Genomic DNA, 13,300 nt, shown 5'->3' on the forward strand with positions numbered 1-13,300 from the left:
TGAATGAAGTTACACCGCCGCTGAGTGCCGCTGTGCCAGATATGCTAGAACTCGAATATGAACTGGAGTCAAAGGCAGCCAAGTGGTACGCCACAGTTGACATCGCTAATGCATTTTTCTCAATCCCTTTGGCACCAGAGTGCAGGCCACAGTTCGCTTTTACCTGGAGGGGTGTTCAGTACACCTGGAATCGACTGCCCCAGGGGTGGAAACACAGCCCCACCATTTGCCATGGGCTGATTCAAAATGCACTGGAACAGGGTGAGGCTCCGGAACACCTGCAGTACATCGATGACATTATCATATGGGGTAACACAGCTGAAGAAGTTTTGGAGGAAGGGAAGAAAATAGTTCGGATCCTTCTGAAGGCTGGTTTCGCCATAAAACGAAGTAAAGTCAAGGGACCTGCACAGGAGATCCAGTTCTTAGGAATAAAATGGCAGGATGGGCGTCGCCACATTCCGGTGGAAGTGATCAACAAAATAGCAGCTATGTCTCCACCAACTACTAAGAAAGAAACGCAAGCCTTCCTAGGTGTTGTGGGGTTTTGGAGAATGCACAATCCAAGTTACAGCCTAATTGTGAGCCCTCTTTACCAGGTGACTCGGAAGAAGAACGATTTTAAATGGGGACCTGAGCAACAACAAGCCTTTGAACAAATTAAACAGGAGATTGTCCATGCGGTAGCCCTTGGGCCAGTCCGGGAAGGACAAGATGTAAAAAACGTTCTCTACACTGCAGCCGGGGAGAATGGCCCTGCTTGGAGCCTTTGGCAGAAAGCACCAGGGGAGACTCGAGGTCGACCACTTGGGTTTTGGAGTGGAGGATACAGAGGATCCGAAGCCTGCTACACTCCAACTGAAAAAGAGATACTGGCAGCATATGAAGGAGTCCGAGCTGCTTCAGAAGTGGTTGGTACTGAAACGCAGCTCCTCCTGGCACCCCGACTGCCAGTGCTGGGTTGGATGTTCAAAGGAAGGATCCCCTCCACGCATCATGCAACTGATGCTACATGGAGTAAGTGGGTTGCACTCATCACACAAAGGGCCCGAATAGGAAACCCCAGTCACCCGGGAATCTTGGAAGTCATCACAAACTGGCCAGAAGGTAAAGATTTTGAAATGTTACCAGGGGAGAAAGTATCGCATGCTGAGGAGGCCCCACCATATAATAAACTCTCAGAGAGTGAAAAATGGTGTGCTCTGTTCACGGGTGGGTCCTGCCGCATTGTAGGGAAACATCGGAAGCGGAAAGCAGCTGTGTGGAGCCCTATGCGACGAATTGCAGAAGCTGCTGAAGGAGAAGGTGAATCGAGTCAGTTTGCAGAGGTAAAAGCCATCCAGCTGGCCTTAGATATTGCTGAGCGAGAAAAGTGGCCAATACTGTACCTCTATACTGACTCGTGGATGGTGGCAAATGCTTTGTGGGGGTGGATTCAGCAGTGGAAGCAGAACAACTGGCAACGCAGAGGCAAACCCATCTGGGCTGCCCCATTGTGGCAAGACATTGCTGCACGGATTGAAAAGCTAGTTGTGAAGGTACGGCACGTGGATGCTCACGTACCCGAGTCGAGCAACTGAAGAACACCAAAACAACCAACAAGTGGATCAGGCTGCTAGGATTAAAATTGCTCAGGTGGATCTAGACTGGCAGCATAAAGGCGAAAAATTTTTAGCTCGGTGGGCCCATGATACGTCAGGCCATCAAGGAAGGGATGCCACATACAAATGGGCTCACGACCGAGGGGTGGATTTAACCATGGACACTATTGCGCAGGTTATCCACGAGTGTGAGACGTGTTGCGATCAAGCAGGCCAAGCGGTTAAAGCCTTTTTGGTACGGAGGCTGATGGTCAAAGTATAAGTATGGGGAGGCCTGGCAGATTGATTACATCACACTCCCACAAACTCGCCAAGGTAAGCGCCATGTACTCACAATGGTGGAAGCAACAACTGGATGGCTGGAGACCTACGCTGTGCCCCATGCCACTGCCCGAAGCACTATTCTGAGCCTTGAGAAACAAGTCCTGTGGCGACATGGCACCCCAGAAAGAATCGAGTCGGACAATGGGACTCACTTCCGTAATAATCTCATAGACACTTGGGCCAAGGAACATGGCATCGAGTGGGTATACCACATCCCTTATCACGCGCCAGCCTCGGGGAAAATTGAGCGATACAATGGGCTGCTAAAAACAACACTAAAAGCAATGGGTGGTGGAACTTTCAAGCACTGGGATACCCATTTAGCAAAGGCCACTTGGCCAGTTAACACTAGAGGTTCTGCCAGTCGACCCGGTCCTGCCCAATCAAAACTCCCATGTGTTGTAGATGGGGACAAGGTCCCTGTAGTGCATGTAAAGAATATGTTGGGGAAGGCAGTCTGGGTTAGTCCCACCTCGGGCAAAGGCAAATCCATTCATGGGATTGCTTTTGCCCAAGGACCTGGGTGCACTTGGTGGGTGATGCAAAAGGATGGGGAAGTCCGATGTGTACCCCAGGGGGATTTGATTCTGGGAGAAAATAGCCCATGAATTAAATTGTACTACGTTAAGGCCACACACTGGTCACAGACCAGAGCGTGGTTTTCTTTTTTTTTTTTTTTGTTCATGTTCCCAGGAATAGAATTAAGACTCGGAGTCAAGCGCCAAAACAACCTTATTGGAAAGAAAGAAAAGAAAGATGCAGAGAAGGGAAGAGTTGGAGGAGAGCTGCCACCATGGAATTGCAGTGTCCCAACAGTCCGACTCCTCGAGCAGGTGGATGCGAAGTCCCCAGTCCCGCTTGGCTCCACCCGCTACCTGGCAGTGGTGCACATGCCCAGTGCTGTCACTCGAGACGCCACCAGGGGTCTTCGATGGTCTCCAGGCCCCTCTGCTTTTGGACCCCAGGGTCTGGATGCACGCTGGTTTTCCTGGATTCCACTCTCAGGTCCGTGGGAGGGCAGGAGATCTTGGACACAGCCAGTGGTCTTCCTTCCCGACAATCTTCGGACGGACATCCGCGACTGGTGTTTCTTCAAAAAAAAATGGTTCTCCATGGTGGCACAAGTGATAGAGATAGAGAAAGAAAGAAGAAAAGAGATGGCGCGCAACAACAATTTTCAATGTGGAAATAGAGACTTAACAATTTTAAACCTGATTAACATTGATGAACAACGATAGCTAACAACAGTTTTCAACGTTAGAACAGAGACTTAACATTTTGTATTTTTTTTTTCTTTAACATCTAATTAACATTGACTAGTAACAACATTTGGTGCCTCTGACGCCTCGGGAGCAGGCTGCGGGGATGGCCTACATGGACAGCGACAACAACAAAAACGTTCCCGGGGAAACACCCACATAATCACAAACACAAAAATTAGAAGTAAAGTCAGGCAATAAATTGGAAAGAATATTGGCATAAATTTCATCATTTTTCTTACGTTTTTTTTAAGATATAAAGCAACACAACTCTGCCCTCGCGATCCACGCAGCCTGCTGCCCTGGACTGTTGGATTCTGGGATAGTGTGCGCAGCAGAAAATTCATTTCCACGCCCCCTGTCCAGAGCGCATGAGTGGTTTGGAATTAGAACGAGTTTTCGGCAATCCATGTCCAGCGATTTTTCCTGAGACTGACATCTCCGACCCACAGTCAAGGATCGTGCCGGACACACCAGCCATGAGCTCCAGATGCAGCGTGCAACAACCTGATACTGCACACCACCTCGCCTGACCTGAAGAACTGTTGGGATAAAGGGGCCCCGAAATCGCGGACTAAATGAACTTAACGGACATGTTAGAGGAATGGTCCATAAATTAAGGGGATTAATTGGAAGATGTATGTTCCGAGCATGATGCAGATGGTATAGAATAAGGGGTGGATAATGTTCTGGGTTGGGCCGGGAAAGGGTTAAATTTTTTTTTTCTTTTTTTTTTTCTTCTTTTTCGAGGGAAGCTGAAAGGGACACGGTTCAGGCAGCTGACCCAGCCTGGCCAATGGCTATTCTATACCATGTGGCGTCATGCTCAGGGTATATACTGGGGGAGCAGCCGGGGGAGGGGTTCGGTTCCGTGAGCGGGAGCGGGCGGTGCGTCGCGTTTCGTGTGCGGTCGGTTCGTATTGTTTTCGTGTTTATACGTTCAGAGTTGTTTACCCTGTTTTTTTTTTTTTTACTTTTCCTGATATTGTTCTATTAAATCATCCTTATCCCAACCTACTGGTCTCACCCCTCTCGTTCTGATTTATCTCCTCCCATCCCGCCGGAGGGAGGAGTTGAGCGAGCGGCAGCGTGGTAGCTCAGCTGCCGGCTGAGCTAAACCACGACACAGGGCCAGCACGGAGGCAAGGAACAGAACACTGAAGCGATGAGAAGCTGGAGAGAGAAGACACACGGTGAATCTGGAAATGCAAACGCTCTGAAAGAAAACTGGCTACCTAAATTCAGCGGAGGTTCAAATGAACTTACAGAGTAGACAAATCCACAACATTAATTATGCTTTTGCTCTACTGAGCAGCAGAAGTATAAAGAATACATTCCAGAAACAAGCATTCTGCAAAGACATACATCTTGAGAGAAAAAATTTCACTCAGACTTTGATTACAACCTACAGGTCTAAATTTGTAACTTCCAAGAGCAGAGTCGTCCTCTTCGACTGTGGCCTGGGCTAAAGCGAGGGGCTCTGGGTCAGAATCGAGATGTTAAGCCAACATCAGTACCCGGGTCTTGAGAAAAACATCCAGTAATACAAGACAGCATGCACTGTAGGTGCTGCTGTTACCTCGAGGGAATCAGGAGCTACGACAGCAGTGATAAACACAGTACCGGGACCTGGGAGCTTGGAAAGAGGGACCTGAGGTCTTGGAAAGATCTTGGAAAGGCCTTGTGTGGCCACAACGTAGATGGTACCCGTGAGTCAGGGGCTTCCCTTAACTGTCCCAGAACTTCCCTCTCCCAGCAGGGCACTGGGCAGAGACTGGGGGCTGCCCACGACAAGCAGGGAGTCTCTGTGAGGCCAGCACCCCGCGGGTGGGCCAGCACCACCGACCCAGAACCCCTGCTGCCTGTCACAGGTGGGGCTTCTGCAGGGACCTGCTGAGGGTCAGTGCATCGCAGCTGACATCCGGACTGGGACACTCTGCGCTTCAAAGGATGGTTTCTGCCACCACAGGTGGGTGCTGCTGCCTCTCTGCTACCTTCCACCACATCAGCGCTGCACGGTGGTTACAGAGCCATCAGGTCCTGGAAGGGAGGGCATCAGCAGGGCATCACTGTAATCACACAGCTCCAAACCTCTTGCCTGTGGTGCACCTCATGACTCACCTCAACCCCCTGCAAAGGGGGCTGGAGCAGGAGGTGGTGGGAGGCAGGGAGAGAAATACCACTTTAAAAGGCAGACACGCACATCCAGTAAAACCGTAGTGGGAAAAAACCCACACAAGCATAACAAGATAATAAAAGATTTGGTTTGCACCAATTTCTATTTGCAGGCCTATCTTTCTCAATTTATGAAGAAGGCAGCTCTCATCTCACTGAGCCAAAGACACTCTAAAATTCACTTGCCATTCTAGGCATTTTTAGCAAATTAATACCACAGTGGCTGGAAGCTGAAACGGATGGCATCTGCTGAAGTGCTTCTTCCCTCAAAGAAGGGAACATATCGATACTTTCAAGAAAAATGTAAAGTCATGATTTTTGTTTGGAAATGTTGTTTTGCATCAGTGGGTTGATGGTCCATGATGGCATCGGTGTGTGAGATGATAGAACCTGCTTGAAGACTTCTGCCTTTTGTGAGCTGTAATGTTGAGTCCTGACATAAATCAATGCAAATGTTGGTCTGTTGGTCTGTTACCTGCTGATACCTCATAGCAGAGCTCTTCCCTTGCTCCAGCACTTTGCTTTTTCCTGCTGGTTCAGATCTGAGTCCCTCCTTACCAAACGAGACCTCTCAAGCGCAGTCTTAAAATCCCTCAAGACATCAAATACCCCACCTCTATCACCTTTCCTGGGACGTGTTCGTTACACATGAAGCGTACTAAGCCGGCAGCCTTTCCTTGTCAAGCCTGACTGTGTTAAGCCTGCAGCCTTTTGTGTGCTTCAGCTCTTGGAAAGACCAGGCAGGGTTTTGGGTGTGCTGTTAGACAGTCCTGGCACAGGAACGAGGGGTCATGCAGGTGTTTTTGAGGGCAGGCTGCTTCCCTTGCTCGCCTTGGGCTGGAGGGCTTGCAGGGCACGTCCTCCTGCCAGGGGAACATTAGGGCACCAATGGACTCATCCTGCTTCCCCTCTCTGCAGGCGGTGACTCTGGAAGTCACCCCACGATAAGCAATGGGAACGCAGCAGTGCCCGCTTGGCAGCCAGGACTGGGTGGTACGGCAGCAAAATCCCCAGCCTGCGAGGAGCTGTCCCGTGGATGCCAGAGGGATGGACTGGAGGACCCAGGAAGTCTTTCCTTAAGAAAATTTCACAGAACTTTGAAATCTCTTTTCAGTTTCAAAATAGCAAAGGCAGGATGGTGCCTTCCCTCCATGCTCTTGTTTCTTGGAAGTCATCATGGCCCTGGCTCAGGAGGTGGACTCTCCATGGCACTTAGGGATGCCAGTTGCATGGACAAGAAAACCTAAAACTCACTGTTGCTGAGAAAAGAGAGAATGTTTTGACATTTCCTACGCTTTCACGAAACTACTGTCTGCCCCGGCAGACGTCCGCGTGCAATATTTCGGGTTTCATTTATGCGTTGCTTTTACCCGGCAGGCTCTGGTGTCTGTCCTACAGGAAAGCTGAGCTTCAGGGGTGGAAACCTTCTAACCCATTAAGCTCCATGAGCACTTCAAAAATTTGAAATAGACTTTTGCAATTGAGACAGTTTATTTGAATAGAGGTTTACCTGAATATTTAAAAACTATGAAGCCTCAAACGTAGAAGGTGCAGAGTGGGAATTTGACTGTGCATATTATCTGTGCACACCAGCCTCCGGTTGGACAGAAAGGAAACAAAAATGCAACTAGCAGTGGGAGGCTGGTTTGATGAGGATGGCAGAAGCTTTGCAGTTCCGGTTGCAGAGGCTGCCCCATGTTATGGCCCCCTTGACATTCAGCTGTACGGAGTAACACGCCGAGTACCACCATCCACCCCCGTAGCTGGAGGCACAGTTCCCGCTGGAAGTGTCCTGATCCCGATCTTTAGTAGAGAACTTCATGTTGTCGTGCATCGTGGAAGGACTACTTGAGGTCATGGCATCCCCCGCTGTCCCAGAGTACACTCCCAGCCTCAGCCGGTAGCCGTGGGACTCATCTTCCACACTAAAGACGTTGTAGTCTGCGAACTTGGTGTTGTTTGCAGCATCCCAGATGACAAACCTGACCTGGTAGACCTTCTGCTGGGAGATCCGATGGATGTGCTCGGTGCCCAGCCAGTACTCGGTGTGCACACTCCCAAAGCCGTACTTGTAGGTGTTCCAGGACATGTCCCAGGAGATCTCTGTGTTCTGCTGGTTCCTCTGGATGACCGTCCAGCCTTTGTCGTTCCCATTCATTTCACAGTACACCACGAAGGGCTTCAGCCCTGTGGGCCGGATGATGTAGACGCCGCTGGGGCTGCCAGCAGGGACCTCGCTGCAGTCCTTGGGCCAACCTGGGGCAGGAGAGAACATGAAGGACCAACAGGCACAGCAACCCACAAGTCTGCTTGTCTGGCCCTGTGAGAGGAATTTCTAGAAAACGGGCAGATGTGGGATTTTGCCGAGGTTGTGTTTCTCACTGTGAGTGTAAAAGCATAAAACCTTTGGAAGGGAAATATAGTGATGAAGAGACTATGCATGTATTTTGAAGGTATAAGCATAGAATTTGCTTCTCCTTCTGGCTCAGGCTCTTGTTTCCTCAGCCTTTCCCAATGTTTAGGTGTTTCTGCTCCCTAATAACAATACAGGGGTTCAAGCTTGGCTTGGTGAGGGCTCTAATTACTTGAGCTGTTCCTGCAGCCCTGGCATCCACTGCACCCCTGGGGTCGGGAAGGAGAAAACCTCGTTCCCTTGGCATTGGACCCCGTGGCCAGCTGTGAAAGCCCAACAAGCGTTGCTTGGGAAGCACATCTTCTGCTTGTCCTGTGCAGAGCTCCACAGCAGAGAATAGGACTTGTGGCACGTAAATAAAGGTTGCAAAGTCCTTTGTGATCTCGTCAGGCACGGCTCGGTGAGAAGCTATCACTAGTGATGAGCGATGTCTGAGCCGCCTTGGCACGCGGCGTGGAGGAGCACATCAAGCCTGTCCCCAGCTGCTGAGCTGGGTTATCCCCAGGCTCGTTGCTCACCCAGCACTGTTGGACCCTCGTTGCCTACACCTCGCCCTGTTCCCAGTGGGGTGGTGGGGCACTTACTGCGGCTCATTATCTCCTGAGGGTCACTGGCTTTGCTCTGCCACATGTTCGCTCCATCTTCATCTGCATTGGGAAAAACAAAAGAGTGAGACGAGCAGCCCTGTGTCACAGCACAGGGGTAACTCCAGCCTCCATGGGCTGTTATTCCCAGAGCTAAGATTTTGTAGGGCACTTCAACAATGCCACTGAGCTCATTTTTCTTCCTAAAAGGTAGATGTTGGTTGTCAGCTCTTTAAAGGGATAAGATACTTGGAAGGGTAACACTCCAGGCATTGAGTGGCTGCATTTTTGGTCCACTCAGCATTATGGCTTTACAGAGTTGCATGGAGTGGACTCCATATGCGAGTAGTAGTGATGAGTACAAGGAGCTACTGCTAGAGAAGGATCAAGAAAGAAACAGTGTGTGGTTTCAGACCGAGGTTAAACTGTTGAGTGACAGTGCTGTAAATCTGCATTGCTTCTCAATGGTGGCTGAAGCGATTCATATGTTCATTTCATTCATAAAGAGCTTCAGAAACCACCAGAGAGGAAAAGGAGCTCAAAGCACATAAGACGGTAACGCCCTCTTTGAAACAGAGTTTAGAGATGTAAGAGAGAAAACACATACCAGGACAGGGCTCATCTAAACAGAGCTTCGTGATTTCTTCTAAATGTGCTTTGAATCTTCTTAGGTTTTCAATGTTCAGATAAACCAGAGGGCCTAGCAGGGCCAGCACGGAGGCAAGGAACAGAAGACCGAAGCGATGAGAAGCTGGAGAGAGAAGACACACGGTGAATCTGGAAATGCAAACGCTCTGAAAGAAAACTGGCTACCTAAATTCAGCGGAGGTTCAAATGAACTTACAGAGTAGACAAATCCACAACATTAATTATGCTTTTGCTCTACTGAGCAGCAGAAGTATAAAGAATACATTCCAGAAACAAGCATTCTGCTAAGACATACATCTTGAGAGAAAAAATTTCACTCAGACTTTGATTACAACCTACAGGTCTAAATTTGTAACTTCCAAGAGCAGAGTCGTCCTCTTCGACTGTGGCCTGGGCTAAAGCGAGGGGCTCTGGGTCAGAATCGAGATGTTAAGCCAACATCAGTACCCAGGTCTTGAGAAAAACATCCAATAATACAAGACAGCATGCACTGTAGGTGCTGCTGTTACCTCGAGGGAATCAGGAGCTACGACAGCAGTGATAAACACGGTACTGGGACCTGGGAGCTTGGAAAGAGGGACCTGAGGTCTTGGAAAGTTCTTGGAAAGGCCTTGTGTGGCCTTGTGTGGCCACAACGTGGATGGTACCCGTGAGTCAGGGGCTTCCCTTAACTGTCCCAGAACTTCCCTCTCCCAGCAGGGCATCAGGCAGAGACTGGGGGCTGCCCACAACAAGCAGGGAGTCTCTGTGAGGCCAGCACCCCGCAGGGGCCAGCACCACTGACCCAGCACCCCTGCTGCCTGTCACAGGTGGGGCTTCTGCAGGGACCTGCTGAGGGTCAGTGCATCGCAGCTGACATCCGGACCGGGACACTCTGCGCTTCAAAGGATGGTTTCTGCCAGCGACTGAGATCCTGAGCAATTTGACTCCTCTGGCCCAGACCAAATCAGGACGTTCCTCAACTGTTTGTTCATGGCCAGCTCCATAGATTTATGGCTACACCTTGCCCACCCAGCTTCAGTACCCTGAAGGACGTATGAAGGTGATGGGTAATTAATGCATTAATTAGCTTCCATTCCTTTTTTTTTTTTTCCCCCAGTGCTTTGGGCTCTGGCACAAACAGAAGTTAAATGAATGTTGCTTTACAGCACCACCTGGAGCAGGACTGTTTTGCCTGTGGCCAGGAGTGGAGGAGAAAGAGTGAGGAGCAGGAGGGTCACAGAGACGTGGGGGTACAGCAGGAATAGGGTCATCCCACCATCCCGAGGCCAGAAACGGTCAGTGGGAATAGCAGAGCTGCAGCGCGGGCGGTAGATGCGTGGAGGCAGGTGGGGGAGGCAGGGGTGCCCAGCCACATGCAGCGCTGCCATCTCCTCCCATCCCACCCCACCCCACACTCACTCATGTGTCTCTGTGGGAATGGTGGGTTTGGCCTGTTAGGAGCCCAGAGCCCAACGTGGCAATGCAGATGCCTGGTTTGGTCCCAGCCCTCCAGCAGCGAACGTATCCCGTGGGTCAGCCACGTGCACAGAGGTGCTGCTGCTCCAGCGCCGGTGCAGGGCAAGTGCCGCAGCCCTCCCAGGGGCTCCGGCACTGGTGCTGAAGTGGAGGGTCTGCTGGAGGGTTTAGCTGTGACATCACAGCTCTGGGTAACCAGGGTAACAGCCCTCATCATAGGGCTGGTTGCGGACCACCAATGAACGAGGTGACTGCGGGTTAAGTGGAATAAATCCTTACCGGACATTGAGCAGTCAAGCCTGAACCTGGCCTTGCAAATGGCACAGGAACGGGAGGGGATGATAAGAAGAGCGGTGGCGTAGCCCAGCGATGCTGGCTGATAGCTCAGTGACACCGATACAGGACCACAGTGCTGTACTTATTGACGGTTTGGCACCAGCAGGTCCTGAGCTGTTGGACCGTGTCCCTGCGCCAGCCCCGGGATGCTCCACAGCACCACTGGGGACCTGCATGGGCTCTGCTATCGCAAGGCTGGTGCTGGCTGCTTGGCCCCACTGCCAAGGATAAGTAACGTCAGCTGTGTTGCACAAAGAGGAGCGCTAATGGGATATCGCTTTATGCAGGAGACAGTTTGATGCATCTGGGCCACTGCTAACTAAATCCTCCATGAAGTCCCCTCTGTGGCTCTTCTGGCTCCAGGATTAATCATCTCTCTCCTTTTTATCTAAAAGACACGAGGCCGTCGGCTGCCTGCAGCTCCCATCGCAAAGCGCTGCGGGAGCCCACAGTACCCTCCGGGGAGCACTGGTGGGGAGAGCCCAGGGGCTGTGTCCTGCTCTCAGGTCCTGCTTTATTTATGGTGGCTCCTGCCTGCACGATGCCCAGGGAGCCAGCACTGAGCCTGGCACTGTGTGGTCCAGCAGGCACTGGGGTGCACGGAAAGCCCTGATTTTGGGGTCGTGTTGCTGCCACCAGCCTGGAAGAGCAGGATGGAGTAAGTGGGAGGTCTGAATAGTCATGGGAGCTGACTGAGGAACACCGTTGCTCGAGGTGTAGCTACAGAAGAGGAAGTAGTTTTCAAGTGCAGATCCCAAGAACAGCCCATGGATGATAACTTCTTTGTCCAAGTGGTAGAGGAATCAACGAGGAGAGGTGCTTTGCTACACCTTGTTCTCACCAACAATGAAGGGCTGGTGGAGAACGTGACGCTCAAGGACAGCCTTGGCTGCAGTGATGATGAAATGGTGGAATTCAAGATACTTAGGGAAGCAAGGAGGGCGCACAGCAGGCTCACTACCCTGAAATCCAGGGTGGATGGACAAATGGATTTGTTCTTATCTGATCTTCCTGGGTAATTATAGGCTGCTGGCTAAGAATCAGAAATACCAGGTCCTCCTTTTCACAACACAACTCTGTGGAAATCTCACGAAGTGCCAAATAGTCTCGCAGATCCTTCACCTGGTCCTTTATCAACTCTTCTTCTTCAAGCTGTGGCTTGGAAGCCCTGGCACAGATGGCCAGCTTTCTGTAAGAAAGCATGAGGTCCTCCCTTCAAAACTAAAAACAAACCTGAAAAGAGGATGTCATCTGTTCTAAACAGAAGCCCTCCTTGCTTTTTAAGCAAACATCTTTAAGGTAAAACTTTTTTGGCACATTATCTACCTCATGTAACTTCTTAGTAGTAAATCCAAAAACAGAGGTGAATGAGTTTGCCAAAGATGCTTCTGGCGAGAGACTGTACCTGCTGATGTTCCTGAGCTAGTGAAGTTGAGATGGGATCTGCTGACACTGGAGACACATCATGTGAGGTAGAAGATGCTGTGCTGGTTGGTGGGAGAATCACAAAGTCTTGCTGTCCAAATTTCAGGAGAGCAGACTTTGGCCTCTTCAGGGATCTCCTTGCTAGAGTACGATGGGATGAAGCCCTGGAGGGAAGAGGGGCACAAGAAAGCTGGTTAATATTCAAGGATCACCTCCTCCAAGCTCAGGAGCGGTGCATTCCAACAAAGAGAAAGTCAGGTAGGAACACCAGGAGGCCTGCAAGGATGAACAAGGAGCTCCTGGGCCAACTTGGGCACAAAAAGAAGGCCTATAGAGGGTGGAAGCAAGGACAGGTAGCCTGGGAAGAATACAGAGCGATTGTCCGAGCAACCAGAGATCAGGTTAGGAAAGCCAAAGCCCTGATAGAGTTAAATCTGGCCAGGGACATCAAGGGCAACAAGAAAAGCTTCTATAGGTATGTCAGTGATAAAAAGAGATCTAGGGAAAATGTAGGCCCTCTCCAGAAGGAAACCGGGGACCTGGCTACCCGGGATATGGAGAAGGCTGAGGTTGTCAATGACTTCTTTGCCTTAGTCTTCACTGGCAAGAGCTCCAGCTGCACAGCCCAAGTCCCAGAAGGCAAGGGCAGGGACTGGGAGAATGAAGAACTGCCCACTGTTGCAGAAGATGAGGTTCGAGACCATCTAAAGAACCTGAAGGTGGAGGGTTTTCGACAGCATCCAGGCTGTGGAGGTTTTTGGGTGTGTATGTGTAGATGGAGTTACTTCCCATACTGAGATAGCATCTGGCAGCTAGGATGTAAAGGCACCGGTCTTCTACATTCTCAAAGAAGCATTTGAAAAGAAGCTCTTAGCGTTGCAAAAGTTTGAAGAAAACCAGTGTTTTCCATCCTTAAGTAGAAAAGTGACCAAGAAATAACTGACAATTTCAGTAGAGTATTATATAACCATAAAAATGTGCAAAGTTTAAAGAATTGTCATGGTTTGATGGGGGGGGGGGGGGGGGGGGGGGCTGTTCTGGTGGCAGGAGAGGGGCTTTGCTCCCTGTGACCTCCCT

At 50.4% G+C, this 13,300-nt stretch overlaps 1 protein-coding gene across 1 annotated transcript; it reads right to left on the minus strand.

Moving 5' to 3' along the window:
- Positions 1-6,986: 6,986 nt before the first annotated feature.
- Positions 6,987-9,102, minus strand: LOC147527281 (fibrinogen-like protein 1-like protein). Its single transcript, XM_086624761.1, has 3 exons — positions 8,964-9,102; positions 8,357-8,419; positions 6,987-7,615 (listed from the first exon to the last, which is right to left on the minus strand). The coding sequence occupies exons 2-3, from the start codon at positions 8,400-8,402 to the stop codon at positions 6,987-6,989; spliced, it is 675 nt and encodes a 224-aa protein (XP_086480887.1). The 5' UTR covers positions 8,403-8,419; positions 8,964-9,102.
- Between the last annotated feature and the right edge of the window lie 4,198 nt (positions 9,103-13,300).

The sequence above is a fragment of the Tauraco erythrolophus genome, chromosome 21 (assembly GCF_009769465.1).
Source record: "Tauraco erythrolophus isolate bTauEry1 chromosome 21, bTauEry1.pri, whole genome shotgun sequence".
Lineage (NCBI taxonomy): Eukaryota > Metazoa > Chordata > Aves > Musophagiformes > Musophagidae > Tauraco > Tauraco erythrolophus.